This window comes from Lactuca saligna, chromosome 3 (genome assembly GCF_052625555.1).
Source record: "Lactuca saligna cultivar CGN05327 chromosome 3, ASM5262555v1, whole genome shotgun sequence".
Lineage (NCBI taxonomy): Eukaryota > Viridiplantae > Streptophyta > Magnoliopsida > Asterales > Asteraceae > Lactuca > Lactuca saligna.
In genome coordinates this window covers 36,775,342-36,799,527 of record NC_136419.1, presented here as the reverse complement: position 1 = coordinate 36,799,527, position 24,186 = coordinate 36,775,342, and the positions used below count along the sequence as shown (strand labels likewise).

The following is a 24,186-nucleotide window of genomic DNA, read 5'->3' as shown; positions in this document are numbered from 1 at the left end:
GTGACATGCCATACGGGGGTCACTGTCCCTGCTGTCTGCTCCATCTCCAAAGATCAATACCCCAGGGAGGTGTAGGACCAGTGGGGCCTACGCGATAGGCAGGCACCCTGATCGGGTAAGGGGGGTTGATGACTTCGGACTCCGCATCCGAATCACCCCCTTCTCCATCATCAGCATCCTCCTCGAGGCTTCCTTCATCTTCCTCTGATTCGGCAGGCTCGCCCTCAACTTCGGCCTCCGGTTCCCCGTCAGATTCCTCTTCGGGGTCTTCCTCAGGCTCCTCCTCAGGCTCTTCCTCGGGCTCTTCCTCTAACCATTCGTTGTTCCCCTGGTTAGGGAAGTAGGGGTCTCCAGGGTGATGAAAACCAGCCATGCGGTTTGCGAGAGTGTGTAATTATGCTAACGTTATTCCTAGGATGCTACAATTATCGCATAGATCAAGTAGGCGTTCTCTTTTCGGTGGTAGGAGTATAGTTTTAGATTCCCTAGAAATCCCGATCTCATCAGGACGTGTGTTAGTTTTACTTTGGAGAGAATGTAGTTGATCAGGCTGCATTCACTCCTTGGTATCACTAAGAACAGTTCCCGAATTAACCGAGACACTAGTATTATTATTATTTTTTTTTTGTTTGGTTCGGCGTTATGTTCCTATTCCTAGTGCAAGCAAGGATGTTTTATTTACTTGTTTTGTTCAGAGTTATGTTAGTCCCTCTTTTTGGTTTATAGTTGCATATCCATGTGTGGTTAGATATGCTAGTTCACTATAAACAAAGCTCTGATACCAACCTGTCACAACCTCGAACCAGACGGCGGAAACGTCCGGGGGCTGTTGTGACTCATTGAATACCATCACAATGCATATACATGAAACATAACATTATACATCACCAACATTTGGAATGATACAACTGGTAACGTTACATTCATTACATTGTTCAGAACATTACATTCAAAAAAAAAATAACTGTTTGATACTACTTAAACCACAGCAAAACATCATAGAGTACAAATCATCCTTCACTTATCTGTTACCTGAGAATACAAGTATTTTGAAAACGTCAACATATGAAATGTTGGTGAGTTCATAAGTAGTGGTTGAAATCCAATGTATTGTTTGGAAACCATCAGAAAATCCGATATTTTCTAAAAATAGAATAGTGTAAAAAATATGTGATGATCCATGAGTATGCTTGTTTGAATTCTATAGATGTAAGCGTAAGAGTTGTGAAATTCGACCGGTAATTCATAATTGTAATTGTTGAAAACCCTAGGAAAACCCGACGTTTTCCTATCACTTTGCTTTACTTAGTTTGTATACCGTTGTTTCGTTGCGTTAGAGGAAACCGTTGAGCTCCGGAGGCATTGAGAATACAGTGGGTGGTGAAGTGTTGTGACGTGCGTTAATGAAAACGTCCAATCGACAACCTTACAAGCGATCCCTTAGGCGTCACTCGTAATTCTTCACACCACTCAATCCTTCCGGACTTGTGTAGTCCCACGACCGGAGGGAAGAAGAGAAGGTGCGAAACCCTTGGTATTTCCCCGCGTCGTTCAAGACCATTGCAATTGCGAAGGGCCCGAAGCCCAACCCGCAATCGTGAGTTACAGACTTTACTAGCAGCACTGAAGGACGCTTGGGGACCAGCAGCATGTTTGCCATTGAAAGTCCTTTTACATTATGTCGGATCGGTAAAACCCAACACTTCGTAAGAGAGAGGTCTTCGGGCCTTAAGATCAGGTCATTGGGCTAGCTAGGCTCAACAAACAAGATTTTACATTTTTGGGGCCCAAAGATGGTGCGTAGACGTCTGTGCACACTCGCATGTATAGTGACTTCCCAATCGTTGTTAGTTATGAATCGTAATGTCGTAATATCATAGTGTCGTCGTGTTAGTAGTTTCGGATTGTTATTGGTTCGAGACCGAACCAATTCGTTTGACAACGACTTTTGGTATTGTAATGTATTGTATTTCGTCGATAGGCGTGGTACCATCATTTGGTCAAATTGCATGTATCGAACTAGCCTTGAGAATTTTCTGTTTTCAGTCCCTCCTTATTTGTAAAATTTACCCTTTTCACCCCTTTATTTAAAAACTTTCCGGTTTGGTCCTTAAATCAATTTTCTTGACATTTTAACACCAAAAATTATTGAAATAAGTATTTTCCAGCATATTTTTCATAGAAAACAGCTTAAGTCCTTGAAATTGCTGTTTTCTCGGTTATAACCCCTCTTTTTCGCAATTTTTACATTTTTGGCCCAATTTGGAAATTTTTTGCAACTTTGGTCCTTTTTAAATTTGAAAAGCATTTTAAACCTTTGAAAAGTACATGGAACACTTATAGTCCACTGTTTTACAGAAAAATGCAGTTTTGGTCCTCCAAAATAGAAAATTTCGCTTATTGGGCCTCATTGGGCCGAAAATGTCATATTTAACCCAATAAGCTTGGAATTTATGTTTTTAACCCTCCAAATAGTATATTTTCAGAAAATGCATTATGTAAACTGTTTTGAATCATCTCACCCATTAGATTTCTAAATATTTCATTTTAGACCCTTCAACTTTGTATTTTTAACATTTTATGTCAAAAAATGAATTTTTAGCCCAAAATAAGTGTTGTCAAGCCATTTGGCTATTTTTATTAGTATACTTTGCATGTAATAGTATATTTTATGCTAGAATAAAATATATATATCTCGGTTTTTAGTGTTTCATCACTAGATCTAGCATCCAAATCATACAAAACATACATATAAGCATAGAAATCAACCACAACATACACATAATGATGGATCTACACCTTTTCTTGTATTCTCCCCCACAAAAACTTATAAAAACCGAAAATAATGGGGTATGAAACTCACCTTAGGATGTAGTTTCGGTTTTTGAAGAGAATATGGAAGAACACTTGGTGATTTTTGGCCTTAGCACTCTTTCCTTGAAGATCTCGAGTTTGAGTGTTTCTAGGGTGTAAGATCATGATTTTTGCATGGATTAGGAAAAGATTTTGATAACAAAAAGAATCTAATTCATAGATCCAAGCATAATCTTACCTTAAATGAAGAATTTGTGGAAATTCCTTCTTGAATGCTTCCTAATTTTCGAGATTTTGAGGGGAGAGGAAGGGATGTTCTTGAGAGAGCTTGAGAGATTTTTGTGAGTGTGTGTGTGTGAGGGTTACTCTCGGCCGAAACAAGAAGGGGGAGGGAGAGAGAGAAGAAAAGACCTTGAGGTGATGTTTGCATGGAAGAATGAGAATGCATGGATTTTTGAAGGGTAATGCTTAGATATCCTCCATACAAAGATGATGTGTCATGCAAGAAGTCAACTCCACCCTTTTATTTGGACTTGGGCCGAGAATGGTGGGGGAAAAGAGAATGTTTGGGCCTTAAATGCTTAAGCCCAATTTTCATGGTTAAGTTGAGTGATTTTTTGGTCCAAATAAATATAAACGTGATTTTTATGACTTGTTAGGGTTATGGTTCATAGTCATTAATTTATTTCATTCTAGGCCCAATATGGCCCAAAATGTTGAAATAAATAGATGTGGGTCCAATTAGAGTCCATTTAAGGGTTCTAAACCCATGATAGTCAAATTGGAAGCTTATTGGTCCATAGAGTCCAATAAGGAAGTCCTAGTCCAAAATGGACCTAATCAAGAACTTCTAGGGTTTCCAATTGCTTGATGTAGTGAATTGGGGTTTAGTTTTCCATTGAGTAAGCATCATACATGCTCTTGAGTTTTTGAATTCAACATTTACTTGAGTATAGTGATTACAAGACACAAAATTTCTAGTTGTGACATCATCAGCTATCGAACCCTGTACAATTAAAGCATTCATAAGAGGGTTAACAACAGATTTCTTCATCCTTAATTCATCAAGCTTTTTCAGCAGCACAGCTTCTTCATCATTTCCTCATCCTTTTCTGCCATCTTTTTGAGGACACAATCTTTTGCATAGTGGTTCTTTCCTCCACAATAATAGCAGCTCACTCCCGAATCTCCTTCAGCCTTCGGTTCCTTCTTTGACTCTTCAGCCTTCGGTTCATCTTTGACTTTTTCAGAGCTATAACTCCCTTGCCAGTTTCGGTTCCTGTTAGTGGGGAATCTCTTCTTGATGAATCTCTTGGGGTTTGACACCATCATAGCATAGTCCTCAGACGTGAGATCATAATCATCCAAGTTGAGATCTTCGTCCTCTATCACCGCTTTGCTTTTCGACAGGAGGGCCAATGAACCTAGACTTGAAACCGCGTTTTTCTCCTGTAATACGATCTTTTCTTGAGATTTTAGGATGCCCACCAGTTTTGCCAAAGAATAGGATTTGAATTGCTCGTGCGCTTTAACTGTGGACACAACTGCTCTCCACTCAGATCTGAGTCCGTTCAAAAATGTAACCTTCTATTCAATAAGCTTCCTTTCGATGTCATGTTTGATCATCTTGCTAAGAAGATGATTGAAGCGATAGAACGTTTGAGTCACCGTTTCTTCTGCTCCTTGCTTGAACTCACCAAACTCAGACAAGAGTAAGGTTTGAATGGAGTGTTCAAGATCTTCGTCTATAGAGTACAGTTCACGTAGCCTGTCCCATATTTCTTTTGCAGTCGTGCATGAACTTACCAGCCTAAAAGTATTGGATTGAAGAGCAAATATGATCAATCTTAACGCTTTGATATTGCACTGAAATTTAACTTTTTCGTCTTGCGCTACATCTTTAGCATCTTTCAGAAGATCGTTATACTCCTTTTGAGTTTTAATAATCCTTGAAGTTGCTGAATGAGAAAAAGGTCCAGAGATGATTGCTTCCCAGATGAGGTATCCATTATCCTCAGATCCCATGACATAATCTTCAAAGTGATTCGCCCAGACTTCATAATCATGGGTGTACAGGATGGGAATCTTCGTTGTTGATCCAATGCTGTTTGAAATATTGATGGGATTGGATTGCGACTCGTCCATAATTGATCGAATAACCTGTTCAAAGATCAGACTTGTAATATATCAAATTAGGGCAAAAACAATAAATATCGAGATACGTCAATTATGAGATGACGGCTCAATAAATATCAATGAATGTGGAATAACCCTAATCGAAGCTTTTTCACAGAAAAGAAGTGTATCGATTACACAGCCTCTGCTCTGATACCAATTGATAAGTTTAAAATAAACTTGAAGATCGATTAGATCTATGAAAAAGGTAGAGAAATAACCAGATAAACAATAAGAACAAGCAAATGGATCAAAAGGTGTCGAATGATTAATAAACAATCCTCAGGAGAGCTCGATAAAGAACATCAACTGTAGAGGATTTTAGGGTTTACAGTAATCAATGAGAATGACGACAACACTACTATATACGCATACATGCATGCATATATTTATATTAAAACACTAACAGTTTATCTAAGAAAAAGGAGGCTAATCTAGATAAACATGGATTGACAAGCCCAATCCGGTTGTAAAACAAAAGGGCCCAAGACGCAACACATTAATCTTCAACAAGTTTCAATTCTGCTATTAGGCATGCTAGAAGGAGACCTATAATCACTATGCTGGAGGAGATTAGGTTATTTGTGATGGAAAGGATATACACTCAGAGAGTTGAAGGAATGGAATGGGATTTGCTTATATGCCCAACTATTAGGAAGCGTATAGAAGAGCTGAAGGTTAAACACAGGTAAGTTTTTTTTTACTTTAATATGCTTATGTTAATTATGCGGATGTGTTATTGATTTATATTTTTTGCTTTAAACAGATTGTGGGGAGTTACTCCTTGTGGTTATTAAAAGTATGAGGTTAGATTCACTGATGTTGCATATGGAGTGGATCTAATTGCAAAGAAGTGTGCCTGTAGAATATGGCAACTTACAGGGATACCATGCTTACATGGAGTGGCAGCAATCTCTTACTTAAATCATGATGCAGAGACATATGTGTCCCAATCATACACTACTGAGGCTTACCTAGAATGCTACAAATATAGCATTAATCCTCTCAATAGTAGTGATATGTGGCCAGATGTTCCATACCATAAGCCTTTGCCTCCCAAAAGAAGAAGATTACTTGGTAGGCCATCAGTGAAAAGGAAGAGGGATGCAATTGAACGAGAGTTAACTAGACCAAGTAGACAAACTGTCTCAAGAAGGGGAAGCATGATAAAGTGTGGTATTTGTAAGGAACCAGGTCACAACAGGAAAAAGTGTCCATCTAACCAGCAAAGCAATACATCAGGTGAATATTTTTAAAAACATTACATCATTTGAACAAAGAATTGACATTTTAATTGTTGTTTGCAGTACCAAGTTCATCCAGGGGCAGTGGAGCAGACCCAAGTTTATCCAGGGGCAATGAAAGACCACCACCTACAACCCAACCACCTCCTCCACCACCACCTGCAGCCCAACCACCACCACCTGCAGCCCAACCACCACCACCACCACCTGTAGCCCAACAACCTCCTCCACCACCACCTATAGTTAGTAGAAGTGGAAGGAGGGAATATTTTGAATGGATCATCAAACAAGCATTAAGGAGGCAGATACTTGGGGTTGGGAGCAATTCAGATAACCCTTCAGTTATTGATTAATTTAGTGGGTGGGTAGGAATATCTTTTGTAAGGCAGTTGTGATGTAAAGACAAAGTAGCAGTATTTTTATTATGCTTTTCTAAGGTACTATCAAGTAAGTGTATGGGCACATGGTGACCCTTCTTTTGTCTATGCAGGAATCTTTTGTGTTACCTAGAAACTACTTTTGTGTATGCAGACAAAAACTTATTTAATTTCGAATATTAATGGAGTATTTCAATGAATCCAACCACCACATTCACTTACTTTTTTATTATATGTATTCATTGTTAAATCATATATGTATGATTCCATTCCAGTCAAAACTAATTCTTTATATGTATGCTACTTTGTGATTTTATTCCAGTCAAAATCATATATGTATTCATTGTTATATGTATGCTTCTTTATGATTCCATTCCAGTCAAAAATACTTCTTTGTGATTCCATTCCAGTCAAAGTTACTTCATTCCATTCTAACAAGAAGTTGAGATAATGGCTCCATTCTTTGTGATTCCATTCCAATGAAAGTTAATATGTATGCAGTTAATATGTATGCTTCTATATAATTACATTCCAGTCAAAATTACTTCTTTGTGATCCCATTCCAGTCAAAGTTACTTCATTCCATTCCAACAAGAAGTTGAGATAATGGCTCCATTCTTTGTGATTCCATTCCAATGAAAGTTAATATGTGTGCAGTTAATATGTATGCTTCTTTATAATTACATTCCAGCCAAAATTACGTCTTTGTGATTCCATTACAATCAATGTTACTTTATTCCATTCCAATAAGAAGTTAAGATAACAACTCTATTCTATTCAAACAACATCTTTCAATACATCATTTGACTTCATTTCATGATATACACGATGATCAAAAAAAGAAATCCAATGGTAAACTTATATATTTTCTCTTTCATTGCAATGGCATCAGAGTACTTTTCCTTCTTCATTTGTTCCATGTCTTCCTTCACCTTCTCTACTTCGGTCTTCAATGCTACTAATTCAGCTTTCATTCCCTCCACCACTTCCATTAGAGGCATCTGTACAGGTTCTACATCCAACCATTTCCAATATTTGCATTTACCCTTCTACAATAAAATTTCAAAGTGAGATTTCAAATCTGGAATAGATGAATCAGAAAAGAGGGAAAATTTAAGTGAAATTGCTTACCTCATTGCACACCATGAAATGCCTCCCTGGATTCTTTGGTGTTGTTGATGTTAGAATACGTGCAGGGAACCCACAATCACAAGTTTTTGGATCATTCACTGTGGATTTCTTGCTTGATCGATTGAGGGAGGATGAGAAGCTGTAGGAGGAAGCCATCGGGTATTAGGGCAACGAGGTATTAGGGCACAATAAAGGAACAACAAACGCCCCTCCTTTAATAACAAGAACCCTACATGCCACGTAGATCAAACTGACACGTAGGATCAATAAATCTATTGAAACCGGCTAAACCCGGTCATAAGGGGGAAATTAGCACAATTCAACAAGTTTAGGGGTTAATAGAGCACGAAAAAAAAGTTCAGTGACCAAATGTGATCAAATTCAAAAGTATGTTACCCTCTCAAGTCATTATCCCTTTTAGAAAAATGGTGTAAATGACCAAAAAAAAAAAAGTTTGATGGTATAAATAATAAGAAAAATAGATATAATTATCAAAGTCAAGTAATCAAATTTGGTGTAGTTCAAGTAGTGTGGTTGGGGTAAAATAGATTAATTATTTAAGAATGAAAACAATCTTTGGAAAATTCAGCCCCCATATCATTAACGTGATCAAGATACGTTTTGTAAAAACTAGCATTATATTTTGTACACAAATTAAAATAACTTTTATCATTATATTATCATTGTCTCATTGAGACAATTTTACTTAATTTGTTTATTTACTAATGTTATTTGGCTAATGTTTTAGGGTGTTAGTATGGAGACAAATAAATTCCATAATAATGATTTAATCACACCTACAGAGCCCACTGGTCTCCTAATCAAACTCTGGTTAGATCCCACCCATTCACCTGCATACTTATAACTGATTTAAGATACTCAATAATATATTGATATATTTTTTTAATTTAATTATTTTTAAATTATAATTAAATAGATATAAAACTAGTCCACCACCATATGGGTCATGTACCTCTGTCATGCACTCATGCTCACACATCTGTTGATTACATCATATGTCTTGTTGATGAGAGGATTGAAATTCAATATTGAGTGGGATCTAGTGATAAAGGAGTGTCGCATGTTTTTTTTTCCAACCCCATTGGAGCTTCTGTATGGAGTGGTAGAGAGGGGTTGGTAAGCAACGGGATATAATTTAATTACTATTTATTAAAGAGAAAATTACAAATTTAGTTATTTTTTTTTTAATTATTTTGTAGCAAATAGTAAAAAAAAACTCAATATTACAAAAATAATCATCAAAATCGCAAATGGATTAAAGCCATATGCGATTTTGGCATTTGATCTTGAGGTACAAACGCTTAAAGGATGGACGTGCAGTGTTAGATTGTACATTCGTAGTTGTTTTTTCTTTCTTTATTTATTTATTTTATTTTCTTATTTTTTCGATTTTTTCAGGAATAAATACTCACACCCTTTACCCACGTTTGCGGATAAAGTGAGTTATTTGCAATTTATTGTGCCTTCATCTACGATTTTACGTTGATTTTGTTTTTATTTTTTTTATTTATTTTTTTAATTTTGACTATAAAAATAATAAGTTTGACTGCCATAGCTTTCTTTGAAAGACATTAGAGAGTTTACCCAAAGAAAAATCAACAAAAATAAAGGTTCCAAAAAAAAATTAAGAGTTTTTATTCTGAAAAAAGGCAAATCGCGGGTGGTCGAAAATGGACATTGTCCATCTGCGAACGTACAAATCATAATGCAAATATACGTTTTAAATGTTTGTACCTATACCACATATCAAATGCTAAAATCGCAGATGACTCTAATATATCAGTGATTTTGACCGTTATTTTTGCAATGCTAAGTTTTTTTTGATTATTTTCTACAAAGAAAAATTGTTTAATTTATAGTTTGCTCTTTATTAAAAATTTAAAGTAACAACTTTTGTTATTCCATCACTAATATTCTCTTGTTATTTTTATCCATAACATCTTAGTCTAAGATAAAATAAATGTTGGATGTGAGGCTCAATTGTGCATGATGAACAATCATGTCGACACGATTCTTCAATCAGTTCATGGGGACGAGTGGTCAAGCGATGCTATGGGACCCTATCACCGGTTTGGTGTCACTGGAATAAATTTAGTTAATTTTTATGGGTACTCCTATACGCACGAATCCTTCGTATATAAAGGTTTGACAAGATAAAATTAATTTGTCCTTCAACTTTTCAAAGATTTTTCAAAATACACCCTTAATGTTTTATAGTATTTACTTTAAATTTTATTATTTTTTGTTATATGGTTAAGAAAGTTTTATTTAATTTTATAACTCTTTTCTGTTTGTTTTCTATCAACCATCCGCCGTATAAATATATCATATTAGAAAACTTTTTTTTTTGTTTTCTAGACCATTTAATATATATTAGTCAATAATTTTTTTTTATGTTTTATAACTCTAACTTTTTCCCAATTAATTATATTGTATTATATTATATTATTAATTTTAATTTTGAATATATTATTTTTTACTATTGGTTATATCTATTAAATATTTAATGACATTTTATTCAAGAAATATATATTCTAATAACAAAGTCGTGAGTTTCGTGTAACAGGTAGAGGCAATACCATCGACGTATTCATTTCAAGAAACAGGTATTTACCATATTTCATCATCCAACTCATATTTCATCTACCCATGTTTTACTCAACATATTATGTAGATATAAATACATATACATTTTAAATCATATAAAACTTGTATAAAATCGTTCATCCAGCATAGATAACAAATATACAGATAATATGCATACATAGCACGTAGTTTATATAAAATACTTCATATCTATGTGTAAGATGAAAGGGACCACGCACTCACTTGAAAAGGTGGTGATTCGGCACTCGGACAACACTTCGTTACTCTTAACACAATTTTCCTTTAACAAAACCTAGTATCATTACCATTAGAGTTTAGTCTAATATTCACCAAGACTAATTAATAGTCTTGTTATTATTACTATTATATAAGCACGAAACAATATTTCTCAACCACTATATACAAACATGGGTCAGACATAAAACACCAGAGGGCAGGACCATTTTGGCATATAGCACTTCTGAAATCCAACAACCCTATGCGGTCCTTTAAACCAGATTCCCCGTACCGCGAGTGGTTAAAAGATATTATAACGACACTTATATAACTCATAATAATAGCCTAAATACTTATTATAATGTCCTAATAACATTACTATATTAAAACATAAGATATACTAACAATAGGGTAGGCATAACTCACTTACAACGTGTTTTTCGCAAAACCGGGCTTCGATGGAGCAACGTTCCTGAGCCGAAAAGCTCTTCTTCTCGGAGCCCTCTGGCGCTCCGGGACTCGCCTCTAGCACTTGGAAGTTGCTAGGGATTAGGGAGGAGAGTTTTGGAGTATTGAGAGAGAAAGAAGAGTGAAGGTGTGAGTTTTGGGAGTGATTTACGCTTCTATTTATAGGCTGAGTTCAGTGCGAACGCAGCGCGTTCGCGAACGCGGTGTGTTCCTTATACGAACGCAGCGCGTTCATTGTCACGTGTCGTCATCTTATTCCAAACCGTGGGGAAGAAGGTGTGACCCAGATTGTGCCACGTGTCACTTGCAGATTACCTCACAAACTAATTATCTTCTAAAATACATAAATTTTGCATACGAGCTTTATTTTTGACGTTCTTTATATCCACGCGTAGGCGGGACTGTACTATACAACTTTCGTTTAGACTCTATCGGCTAATTTTGAAAATTTTTAAAGTTATATTTTTAACAAGCCAGCACATGAATAGTCCGTTAAAAATTCATAACTTATTCATCCGACGTCCGTTTTCGACTGTCTTTTTACCATTGCGCTACTATTAATGAGATCTTCGATTCTCGTTTAGATTGTATCGGCCAAAAACCGCTCGAATTAAAATTCGAGTTTCGGGTCGTGCACCACTATGCCAAATCTTAGAAAATTCATAACTTCCTCATACGAAGTTAGATTTAGGCGTTCTTTTTTTGTATGCTCTCGGTTTAACGTATACTACAATTTTTGTTTAGATCAATAAGTCTACAAAGTCCTCTATCGTAAATTCACTATTTATGTCTCCCGGTGTCGTGTTTTGCCGTAAAACTTCGACGGGCCATAACTTCTTCGTAATAACTCGGATTTCGGCGTTCTTTATATGTACGAAACCCTTGTAACATATACTGCAACTTGGTTAAGATTAATCCTTCTAACTAATCTTTCATCAAAAACTCATTTTTTACGCTCATTGTCTCTAAATTGACTAGCCCGGATTTGCGGGCATTACATTTTATTAGACCCTTCTTTATTGATTGCTTGGTTTCTTACTCTGATGCTGATTGGGTCGGTTGTCCTCAAACTCGTTGGTCAACATTGGGGTTCTTTGTTTATTTTGGCACTAATCTGATCTCCTGATCTTTCAAACGACAACATGTCGTGTCTCGTTCCTTATCTGAGGCTGAGTATTGTAGGGTGGCAAATGTGGTTGTTGAATTAGCTTGGATTCGTAACCTTCTTCTTGAGTTATCTTGTAGCTAAGATTTATGAGTGTCATGTATTTATCTTCTAACCCTGTACAACACCAACCTGCCAAGCATGTGGAAATAGATTTATATTTTGTTAGCGAATGTGTTGTTATTGGACATGTGTGTGTTTTGCATATGTCTTTAGCTTATCAGTATGCTTATATATTTACTAAGGGTCTTTCCACTTAGTTGTTTTTAGATTTTCGGGACAGTTTAAACATTTGTAAACGCTTTGGGTGGCAAATATATGTGCTCTAAATCAAAAGAAACGAGTTTCGCTGTTGACGTTTGATTCTCCTAAGGAAACTGTGATGGTGTACAACGATGTTGTCGTTAAATTGAAAGGTTTTGCTGCCGTTACGAACTTCCATCGTATCACTGTTACAAGAACCGTAATCGTCGATTAACAAAGCTTAACAGTGACGATGCCAAAAAAATGTTTTTGTGATTGAAAAGCTCAAAAGATCAAGTAAAATAAAAATCAATAATGAAATGAAAAAGACAAAAAAGTGTTTTTTTGTGATCGACAAAGCTCATACGATCAAGTATTTAAAACCACATGGGCAACCAACCACATAGAAATTTTATTAATTTCCCTTACTACTATGATTGTTTAACCATAAGGATAAGTTGCATAATTTTATCTAAATAAAATTACGAATATATTGGAAATCTGGCTGCTAATGATAGTTCTAGTTAAGATTTATTTATTTATTATTATTATTATTATTTTTTTTTTTTTTTTTTTTTTAAATTTATAATTATTTTATTTATTTTTAACAAATAACTAACATCTACCAAACCACCGTTCATTCATGAACACTGTTCCCCCTTCCCCCCTAACCCCCACCTTGCTCTAACCCCCACTTCGTCCATATATACATACGCACCACAACCACCACCACCACCACGCACCACCCATGTCCTGACTCCTGTGTCAATCATTCCAATGGCTTCCGATCCCAATGTTACAGTTCTTGAACACTCCCAAATATCGCCACCACCGGCCACCATTGGCCACCGCTCACTTCCGATTACTTTCTTCGACACTACATGGCTGCTCTTCCCTCCGGTCCACCATATTTTCTTCTACGAGTTCCCCCACTCTAAATCCCATTTCATGGAAACCATTGTTCCCAATTTAAAACACTCGTTATCCCTCACTCTTCAGCACTTTTTCCCATTCGTTGGCAATTTGATTGTATTTCCCAATCCTAATAACTCCGGTGTCATCAGAAAACCAGAAATTCAATACGTAGAAGGTGATTCCGTTACTCTTACTATCGCAGAATGTGATCTTGATTTTGATGATTTATCAGGAAATCATCTACGAAAATGCGAAAACTTCTATCCACTCGTACCTCCATTGGGAAATGCCGTGAAAGCATCTGATTCCGTCTCAATCCCACTTTTCTCCGTCCAAGTGACGTTTTTTCAGGACGCCGGAATCGCCATCGGAATGACGAATCATCATAGCCTCGGTGACGCCAGCACCCGTTTCGGTTTCTTGAAAGCTTGGAGTTCGATTGCTACATCTGGTGGAGATGAATCATTCTTAGCGACTGGATCTCAACCAATCTACGAAAGATTGATTGACTTCCCGAAATTAGATGAAAATAAGTTGAGCAAAACAAATCTTGACACTTTCTATCAACCTCCGGCCCTTATTTGTTCTTCTGATAAAGTCCGAGCAACATTCGTGTTAACCCGAACGAATATCAGTCAATTGAAGAAACGGGTTTTAACCCAACAGCCAGAACTTGAATACATATCATCTTTTACAGTAACATGTGGTTACATATGGAGTTGCATTGCGAAAGCACGAGTCAAAATGGGAGAGAAAAAAGGTGAAGACGAGTTAGAACAGTTCATTCTCACCGTCGATTGTCGATCCCGATTAGACCCGCCGGTGCCGGCGACCTATTTTGGTAACTGCGGTGCACCATGTATCGCAACCATAAAAAACACAGTTTTAGCCGGTGAAAATGGATCTGTAATCGCTGCTAAGTTCATCGGAGAGGCTATAAGCAAAATGGTGAAGAATAAGGACGGAATTTTGAAAGATGTGGAGAGGTGGCACGATGGTTTCAAGATTCCGGCGAGGAAGATTGGTGTTGCGGGGACACCGAAGCTCGATTTCTATGGCATTGATTTTGGGTGGGGGAAGGTGAAAAAGTATGAAGTTGTTTCGATTGACTATAATGGATCGGTTTCTATCAATGCAAGCAAAGAATCAACACAAGATGTTGAAATTGGATTGTGTTTTTCGAGTGTGGAAATGGAGGCGTTTGCGAATATCTTTAATGGCGGATTAGAGAACTGAATTCCGTAGGAGCTTTTTTTCTGTGTGTTAATGTTGATTTTTTTGGTTTCTTCTAAATCATCAACAAATTTTCTAAATAAAGTTGAAAGTATCCATATATTTTGTATGATAAATTCTTTAAACGTTTCGAATTTGAACTATACGCTTGGGTTTTTCTTCAACCGGATTAAATACCATATTAGGGAAAATTTGTGATATAACCAAAAAAAGGAAAGATTCTTTGAAAAAAATAACAAGGAAAAATGGATTTTGGAAAATGATTAAAGGATCCGTAGAGGGTGTTCTGCGGATCTATTAAGCTCTCTGCGGATTTGCTACACTTCTGCGGAATGTTGTTTTTTTAATCTTTTTATTTTTTTTTCATTTTTTTTGCGTTAATTTTAGTTTATTAAGATATTTTTTTTAAATACACTAATACATTATGTTATTATTATGTAAAAAATTTGACAAAAAACAGTTTTTTTCCGTTTTTTTTTGCGTTAATTTTAGCTTATTAATATTAATTTTTTTAAATACACTAATACAAACCAAATCCATATAAATAACGTAATACAAACCGATGCATATAAATAACCTAATTAAAATTATACAAATATTCCATGTTTTTTATAGGTTACAAAACATACCTTAAAAACATAAACATACAACCTTCATAATAAACATACTTTGAAATAAACTTCATTCATTCAAATCGAACCACATAAACTTTGATCTGTTTTCGTATTCCGTTCATGGGTAATCTGTTGCTTGTGTCCCTAGGTTTACTGTCTCTTACGTCCATTGGTTATCTGGCTCTTGTTGCCATTGGTACTCGGTGCAACCCTGCTATTGGTTCTGTGACTCTTCCTGCGGTTGGTATTCGGTCTCTTACGCCTATTGGTTATGTAGCTCCTATTGTCATTGATGTTCGGTCTGTTGTGTCCATTGGTTGTCAGGATGTTGCTGCCATTGATGTTCGGTCTGTTGTGTCCATTGGTGGTCTGGCTGCTGCTGCCATTGTTGTTCGATATGTTGTGTCCATTGGTTCTCTGGCACATGTTGTCATTGGTTTTCGGTCACTTGCTTCTGTTCCTCTTCTGTCGCTTTTGTCCCACTCCCTAAATCCCCATTACGTTTTTTAGTTTTACATTGGTTCTTTGGAACGATTTCCTTACACATCCTTGCATTATGAGTTGTGCTATGGCATCTAGTACACCTTCTTAGTTTTGGTTCCTCACCTTGAGATGGAATACGATTGGTGTTTTTTGGTCTATCGGCTTAACGTATTTCCATCACAGGAGGGTTAACAGCCATAAGGTCATCCGAAACCTCCCAATCACTAAGTTCTGAAAGAGGGTATATGGCCTGCTCGTACGTTCTTTGATATGTTTCAATTTTATAAGCATCTATAGCCATATGCCCACAATGATCATTTTTTAAGTGCGTTAAAACCGTTATCACATGACCACATGGCAAACCAGTTAGTTGCCAATATCTGCAAGAACAAGTCTTTTCCCTCAAATTCACTATGTCGTCACTTTTGAAGTCATGCACTTGATATGTTGTATTGTCAACACCGGATATCGACCATCCTTGAACCCCCTCTTTATTTTTTTAACCATATCTTTAGCCCACTTCGTAAGTATTGGTGTACTTTTTTTTTTGTTAAAACAAACATATATTATTATATATGACATTTATCATATAATTTAAAATTAAACATAATCACACCTGCAGCCATCCGCTGTTTGTAAAACCATTTCTGCATAAGTGCACGAAAGAACTCAAGAAGTGGTAATATAGGCAACTTCCTTGCTTTATCTGATACAACATTCATGGACTCCGCACTATTTGAGGTCATATAATCATACCTCGTGGTAGGGAAATACGCTCTGGTCCATTTCTCACGTGCAATTTGACTGAGATATGTCACTACATCATCTCTTATATTACGAAATCTCCCCCAATAGAATTCAAACTTAGTGGTTTTGTAAGCTCTTACCAACTTCCAAAACAAAATTGTTGTTTTTTTGTTTTTTCCAAAGGTGTGGACTATGTTTCCTATTAGATGAAAACCACACAATCCATGTTAAGCATTTGGAAAAACATTTTGAATACTTACAGGAATTGCGGGTGCTCTATCTGTGACCATCGTCAGACCTTCCACATCACCAATGCATTCATGTAGTTTTTCAAGAAACCATGTCCAAGAATCTGTAGTCTCTTTTGGGCAAATCCCATACCTAATAGGCAAGATCGGATTGTTGTCATCCATGGCTACTGAATGCAAGATGGTGCCTTTGTACTTTCCCTTCAAATGAGCACCATCCATAATAATAACTTTTCTACAACACTCTCTGAAAGCACGTATCTGCAACAACAATATAAAAACCATTAATATATCAACAATATAAATTGTTTATAAACATTTAAGATAATAGCAAATATATTACAGCGCATCCAATAGCGAAAAAGCAATACTCAAAACGATCATCCGAATCAGTTTTTATGTCCGCCATAGTACCAAGATTATGTTTCTTTAGATTGTGAAAATAAATTGGAAGTTTGGAGAAACTTTCTTCGGGGGTCCCCATCATTAATCCCAAAGCAAATTCTCTAGCATGCCATGCTTGTGAATAACTCATATTTATTTGTAGCAAAGCATTCATATCTCTAATTATATCATTAGGCTTCCAAACTCTCAAACTTCCTTGACCCATAATGTTATGTATTATGGTTCCCACAACTTCACTATTTGCTTGCCTATGATTTGGATGTATAAGCAATGAAGAACATGTATGCTCGTCATTAAATGTCTTAATTTCAAACATTTATGTTCCTTTAATGACACATGCGTATAAACACCAATGACAGTTTTCTTGCATACAAACAACCTGGTACCGAGATTTTGAAGATTTTTCAAACTTTATCTGAAACTTTTCTCTAATGGCTTTGAATTTAACAGCAAATGCTAGCTCGTTTTTGGTGTTATAGGTTTGATTGACAATTAATTTATCATTCGGACCTAAACTGTGAAATGGTCCAGGTTCAAGAATAGGTTTTGGACAATCAGGAATAGAAGGAATACAATACCATGGATTAAAAGCAGTTTTTTCGTTGCGTGTACTCATCATCCGACCACCCTTCGTTTGATTTTTCCTCACATCTAGGATCATCAATTTCAGGAACTTCTCCAAACTCGAACAAATTTTCACGTTGTGATTCAGTTATACCCACTTTTGGTTCTGTATTATTATTTGATACAAAAGTGTCATTTCCTCTTCCCCTTGAACAGTTTCCATCACATTGGATTTCTCTACGACCTCAATTAGTTTTTGTTGGATTAAACTGGTTGTTAACTACTGCTTGTTCTTCATCTTCTTCACCTACCACCGTTAAATAAAAATGCACTATCTTCTTTGATTCAGACATTACATGTATCAATTGAAATACATCAGTTTCATCTCCAAGCTCCATGACATATCCTAACTCCGGGTGTTTAAAAGACAAACATATATGACTATTTAACACACTTGCCTGACTTCTAACCATTTGTAATAACATTTCATGGTCAGTGTTAGGAGGAAGACTTAAACCATAGTTTTTCACATTATTTCTAACATAAACCTCAACTCCTTTAACTAACTGCTACGACCCTCCCATACATAAAATAACAAAACTCATTTTACAAATCACTCTCTACAAACATAACGAAAAAACTACTTCTACTAGTAATTGAAACTCACAAACTCACCAATAACCACTTAAATGCGTCTATAACTTCTATAACTAATCTGCAGAGGTGTACACTGATCCTTAGAAGTGTGCAATGATCTGCAGGAGGTGTACACTGATCCTTAGAGGTGCACACTGATCCTATCAGGTGCGCACTAATCCACAGAGGTAGACACTGTGTAACAGCCGGATTTTATCAGGTATCTTGTTAGTTGTATTTTGTTGTTTTGTGATGGGGACTCGGCGAGTTGGAGCTCAGACTCGCCGAGTAGGGACGCGGATTTGGACGCAAGATCGCGCCTGGACTCGGCGAGTCAGCGCTGTGTAATGAAACCCTAATTTCTCGGGTTTGAGACTTATTTAAAGGGCCTAATGGCCGTCATTTGTGCTCACCAGCCCCTTGAGTGAAACCCTAATCGAGTGTGAGCTTTGGAGCTAAGTAGGAGGCCATTATTGACCTTGGAGGTGCCATTGTTGCAAGGAAAGGAGAAGAGCTAGCCAAGGGAAAGCAAGAAGGAGCCATTTCTGTGGGTTTGGAGTCCAGAGCATCACTTTTGTGGTAATAAATCCGAGTTACCTTCTTATTGTTATTGCTTATCTAGATTTAGGGTTTGTTGAACCCTTTTATGGCAAGATTTGGTGCTCTTTTGGTCCCTTATGAGGTTGGAACCATAGATCTGGACCCTTAGAGGTCCAGAGTGTCCCTTTACCCAAGCTTTTTGGGGATCAATGGAGGCTTTGGATTGGAATCCTCATGCCTTGGGTCAAAAACGCCATTATTGAGTTATAGGGTGTGTTATGAGCACCAAGATAGGAGCTTTACGTGATGAATCAGTCAAGGGAGGCCAGATCTATAGTTTTTGGAAGCAGATCTGACCTTAGAAGCGAGTTGGAGTGGTTGCATGGCATGGACTCGCCGAGTCTGTTCATCCGACTCGGCGAGTAGCTTGAAGATTGCCTTGGGACTGCTCAGCGAGTGGTCCAATCGAGTCATGGGTAGACTCAATGAGTCAGGGTGAGTCGGAGAGGGATGACGAGTGGACTGAGTCAAACCTGGACTCGCCGAGTTGTCCTTGAGACTCGGCGAGTTGAGTCGGGGTGGCCCCGCTATTCATACAGGTGAAACTCGTCGAGTAAAGGGGGGATACCCGACGTGTAGTAAGAGGATTTCAGAGGGTGGTGAAAACGTCTAGACTCGCCGAGTCGCCATGGTACTCGCCAAGTCCGGTCAGAGTTGACCGTTGACCGTTGACCAGAGTTGACCTGTGTTGACTCCTTATAAATAGTCAACCATAGAGATACAAAGTGTTAATTAGAAGCATATAATGTTATAGGAGGATTAGAGCTCGGAGGATCGAGCACAAGGGATTTCCAGGATTCGTGAGATACCGAGATACGCGAGGTGAGTCTTCTCACTATACTATATTACCTTGAGTAGGTAACCTGAGTTATGTGATAGAGTATTGTATGCTATGTATGTTATGTGTTGTACTGCATTATTTCTATGTGATTTATGTAGTGCATGTTTATCAGAGCTAGAACCTGAGGGTTCACAGAGATTGGGTGCACAGACCCACAGAGTTATAGCCTCGAGTGGCTAATATGTGTTATATGTGGTATTTTGGGGAACTCACTAAGCGTTGTGCTTACAGTGTTTGATGTTATTGTTTCAGGTACTAGTGACGACCGCGGGAAGGCGTCGGCTTGATCCGTACACACACACACTCGGAGTTTTACATTGTGATCTTGGGATTTTGTATTGACCTATTTTGGATAATTAATATGGTTGTTTGATGAATATTAATGGAATTATGTTTTATAAGAAAATTGAAAATTTTGTTCTGAAATTTACGGTGTTACACACTGATTATTGTATTAAGTTATTTATATGTATTTCGTTTGTATTAAGTTATTTACAAAACCAGTTGAGTTAACTTTTACTTTATTCCATAGAATATAAAATACAAAACAGTACAAATACATGAAAAACATACATTAGTAGCAAACGTATTACATAAAACATTTCACTATTTTTAACCTTTTTTTTTGGTCAATTTTTTTACATAATAATCACATAAAGTATAAGTGTATTTAAAAAAAATAATATTAATAAACAAAAATGAACGCAAAAAAATGAAAAAAATTAAAAAAAACCAACATTCCGCAGAGCTATAACTAGATCCGCACATGCTTTAATGGATCCGCAGAGGGTAGATTCCCAAAGAGTTCTGTAGACTAATATCAAACATAACTTTATTATTTTTAACATTTTTTTATCAAATTGTTTACATAATCACATAAGGTATTAGTATATTTAAAAAAAATTAATATTAATAAACGAAAATGAACGCAAAAAAAAATCGAAAAAACGAAAAAAAAAAAAAAAAAAAAAACAGCAATTCCGCAGAGCTGTAGAGGATCCACATAACATTTAATGGTTCCGCAGAGGGTGTACACTGATCTGTAGAGGTGTACACTGATCCGCAGAGGTGTACACTGATTCGCTGATAACAGTTTTGTGGATTCCCAAAAGGTTATGTGGACTGATATCGAACATAAGTTCATTATTTTTTAAAAAAATTTGTCAAATTATTTACATAATCACATAAGATATTAGTGTATTTAAAAAAAATATTAATAAACGAGAATGAACGAAAAAAAAAAACAAAAAAACGAAAAAATAAATAAATAAACAGCAATTCCGCAAAGATGTAGCAGCAGGGCCGGTCCTGAGGATTCAAATACCCAGGACGAGGCGAATAAAAAAGGCCCTTAGACCTTAACATGTAACGAATTAAATTTCATAAACTAAATTTTTATTAAAAAGACAATAAACTTATATCAATAAACATAGCAAAATCATAGTCGTCGACTCGCTGGAATGTTGGATTAAGCGCCAAGCTTGAATAATCAATCGCAATTGGCCAATCGCTTTTGCCTTCTTTTTGTCATTCGTTGTTTGCGTGCGTCCCAAACTCAATTCATTGATCAATTAATTACAAATGTGGACTGGACAAGTTGATTTATGGACTAATTACAAATGAAGGTAATTCCTATTTGTTTTTTGCGGTCTGCACAATTTTACATTCATGTTATACTCTCAATATAGTTAAAAAAAAATGGGCCCCATAAAAGAATGGGCCCTGTGCCTTAGTCCTGCTTGCCCCTGGTCTTTACCGGCACTGTGTAGCAGATCCACAGAGCAATTAATGGATCCGCAGAGGGTGCTCTGCGAATCCTTTGATTATTTTCCAAAATCCATTTTTCCTTGATTATTTTCTTTCAAACAACCTTTCCTTTTTTATTATATCACAAATTTGGTGTCCATTTTGGGCAGTATGTGAAGGAAAAAGTCAAAAGTAGGATGATCTGAAAAATGAGATGAATATGAACTCAGTTCAAGGTTAGAAAGAGTGATCATTAATATATTTATTTTTTCTATATACAACACTAAAATATGCTTAATCGTTAAGGTTTGGATTTTGTTTTGTACTTTCCCATTAATTGATATTTTTTTACTTTCCCATTAATTGATATTTTTAATTGGACTAAAATATGCCACTAATGACATTTGTAGTGTGTTTTGATTGTGTTTTATTATCACACACAATAAAATATATGTAAATCAAATGCGAAATAGTAAAGAAGCAACTAATGGATTGTTCATGTCGGTATACCATATTTACTTATTACCCCTACTAAATTAAATAATAAAAAGCAACTATTATTAATGGTTATTGTTGATGTAAGTTGCACAACCACAATAAATTGAATAATAAAAGCAACTATTATTAATAGTAATTGTTGCTGTAATTGTAAGTTGTAAGTAGTAACTATTATTAATTATATTTTTATAATAAAATCTTAAAATTATTAATTAGTTATTTTAAATAAATTATTAATTTAAGATATATTTTTATTAGTCATGTGAAAATATGTAAAATTAACTTTTAATATATATTAGATATTTTTTATTTGTGAATTAACGAAAACAATAATATAAAATTTAAAATTTAAAATAGAGAATAAAATACATTAACAAATTACATCACATTAATGAGGGTGTCTAATAAGTTTAAAATAGAGAACTAATAGATTGACAAGTGGCAACACATTAATTAAGAGGTCTAATATGGTGATACATAACAAAATAACTACTACTTTATTAGTATAGAGAAGATAAGAAATTATAAGTCCTAGCGTTTAGTGCTTATGAACAGTGCCTTTTATGCATTTAAGATTTTGACCATAGAAATTTCATCATTTGTCAATTTACGTCCCTCTTACTCAAATGTTTTAGTTTTTGACCAACGAAATGCTCATCTTATTCTCGAATGCTCGACAAACAACTTGCCATGCACCGACCTGTTTAGTTTGTACAAACTCTGATGCTTCTCTCATGAATGTAATCTTCCTATTTTCATTTTGTGCTTCTAAGGTTGAGCGCTTGTAGTTTCTAGATTTACTTTGTATCGATTTACAGTTGTGATTTTGCTTTTAGGGTTGATTAATTGTTATTTTAGGTCACCCTCTTCACTATTATCGGTGATGTCGGCAATTAAAGATGTGATTACAACCAAAGACTAGGGTTCGATTTTGGGTTAATTTAACAAACATTTAATCACTCAGATACCGCTACCCTTCTTTCGTCTTTGGCTTGGATCTCTGCTTCTTACTACGATTCATCATGTGTGTGACCGTGAATGTTAATGATTTGGTTCGTTTTAATTAGGTTCACTCTAGTCTCCATGCCATGTCACAATTCTTGTAGGTTTGTTTTTGGTGAAGCTTTGTTGATGTTTATGATTCTCCATTTGCTCACTGAAAAGAAGGGTGAAGAAGGTTTCTCTTAAGTTTGATATATCTGATTAACAGAAAAAAGAAGCATGAAGAGAAAGCTATAAAGAAGGAATTGAATGCAACCTTGTTTGTCCAGGCTATTGAACTTTTGGATGTTTGGCTATGTGTTTAAAGTATGTCACAGTAATCAACTGATTACTAAATCTTCCTAAAACCCAATTATGGTTTGTGATTTTTTGAGAGTTTAGAGTCCTAATAATCAGATTCAAATAGCAATCAAAGAATTGCTAAAACAAAACTCTCAAATCATATCAGTTTCGATTCTTTAGCTCGAGGTTTTCTTTTGTTCCTTCTACCCCCACCCATTATACAAAGTAGAATCTCTTTTTCAATATTTTACACTTCAGATCTACCTGAAACTGAAACTCATCATACGAACTAATGGATTTTTTTTACGTAATTTGACATCCCCAAAATCTCGGCCAGAAAAGACCGATTTCATTTATGCTTTTTAAAATAATTTTCAGAGTAAATCCTTTTAATTTTAAAAGAGATGCGGAATTTGTTCCCAAAAACAAAACATGATAAAATAGATATTTATCAAAACATTTCATAAAGAAATATGATTTCATTTCACAATCAAAAGTCGGGATGTCATGTTCCGATACAGATCATAAAGCATAAACGATAGCATTACAAGTCATTCGACAAATATATACATATACAGACTTGTAAACAAAACAACTTGATGTTCGCCCATCTTAAGCTCTTGCGCCACTTCCTGTAAAATAAATCAACTGAGTGGGTCAGGCTTGGGAGCCTGGTGAGCATATAGGGTTTTCAACCCACAATAATTATATTTAATTTCAACAATCAACAATAAACCCGATTACCCATTCCCGTTATCCTCACCTTACGTTCCTAAAAATAAAGTCTATTATAAGGAACCTATTTCAGGATTTTTCATCGGGACGGACATCACTGCAGAGGGGCTTCCTCAATAATAAGTGTCCTAAAGGCAACCATGTGGGGGATAGAGTACACCGGTGAACACGTCGTT

General features: G+C 35.9%; 2 protein-coding genes across 2 annotated transcripts; one reads left to right on the top strand and one right to left on the bottom strand.

Moving 5' to 3' along the window:
- The first annotated feature begins 13,137 nt into the window (after nt 1–13,137).
- Nucleotides 13,138–14,752, top strand: LOC145035397 (malonyl-coenzyme A:anthocyanin 3-O-glucoside-6''-O-malonyltransferase-like). Its single transcript, XM_078983943.1, has one exon. The coding sequence runs from the start codon at nt 13,239–13,241 to the stop codon at nt 14,610–14,612; it is 1,374 nt and encodes a 457-aa protein (XP_078840069.1). The 5' UTR covers nt 13,138–13,238; the 3' UTR covers nt 14,613–14,752.
- Nucleotides 14,753–15,869: 1,117 nt separating this feature from the next.
- On the bottom strand, nt 15,870–17,236 carry LOC145035367 (uncharacterized). Its single transcript, XM_078983916.1, has 4 exons — nt 17,045–17,236; nt 16,714–16,962; nt 16,323–16,596; nt 15,870–16,195 (listed from the first exon to the last, which is right to left on the bottom strand). Exons 1-4 carry the CDS (start codon nt 17,234–17,236, stop codon nt 15,870–15,872), a joined length of 1,041 nt encoding a protein of 346 aa, XP_078840042.1.
- Between the last annotated feature and the right edge of the window lie 6,950 nt (nt 17,237–24,186).

Coding starts and splice junctions, on each gene's coding strand:
- LOC145035367 (XM_078983916.1), bottom strand. CDS start 17,236: ATGAGTTATTCACAAGCATGGCATGCTAGAGAATTTGCTTTGGGATTA. Junction 16,597..16,713: donor ATAGAGCACCCGCAATTCCT/GTAAGTATTCAA, acceptor TTGTTTTGGAAG/TTGGTAAGAGCTTACAAAAC. Junction 16,196..16,322: donor CAAACAGCGGATGGCTGCAG/GTGTGATTATGT, acceptor AAAAAAATAAAG/AGGGGGTTCAAGGATGGTCG.
- LOC145035397 (XM_078983943.1), top strand. CDS start 13,239: ATGGCTTCCGATCCCAATGTTACAGTTCTTGAACACTCCCAAATATCG.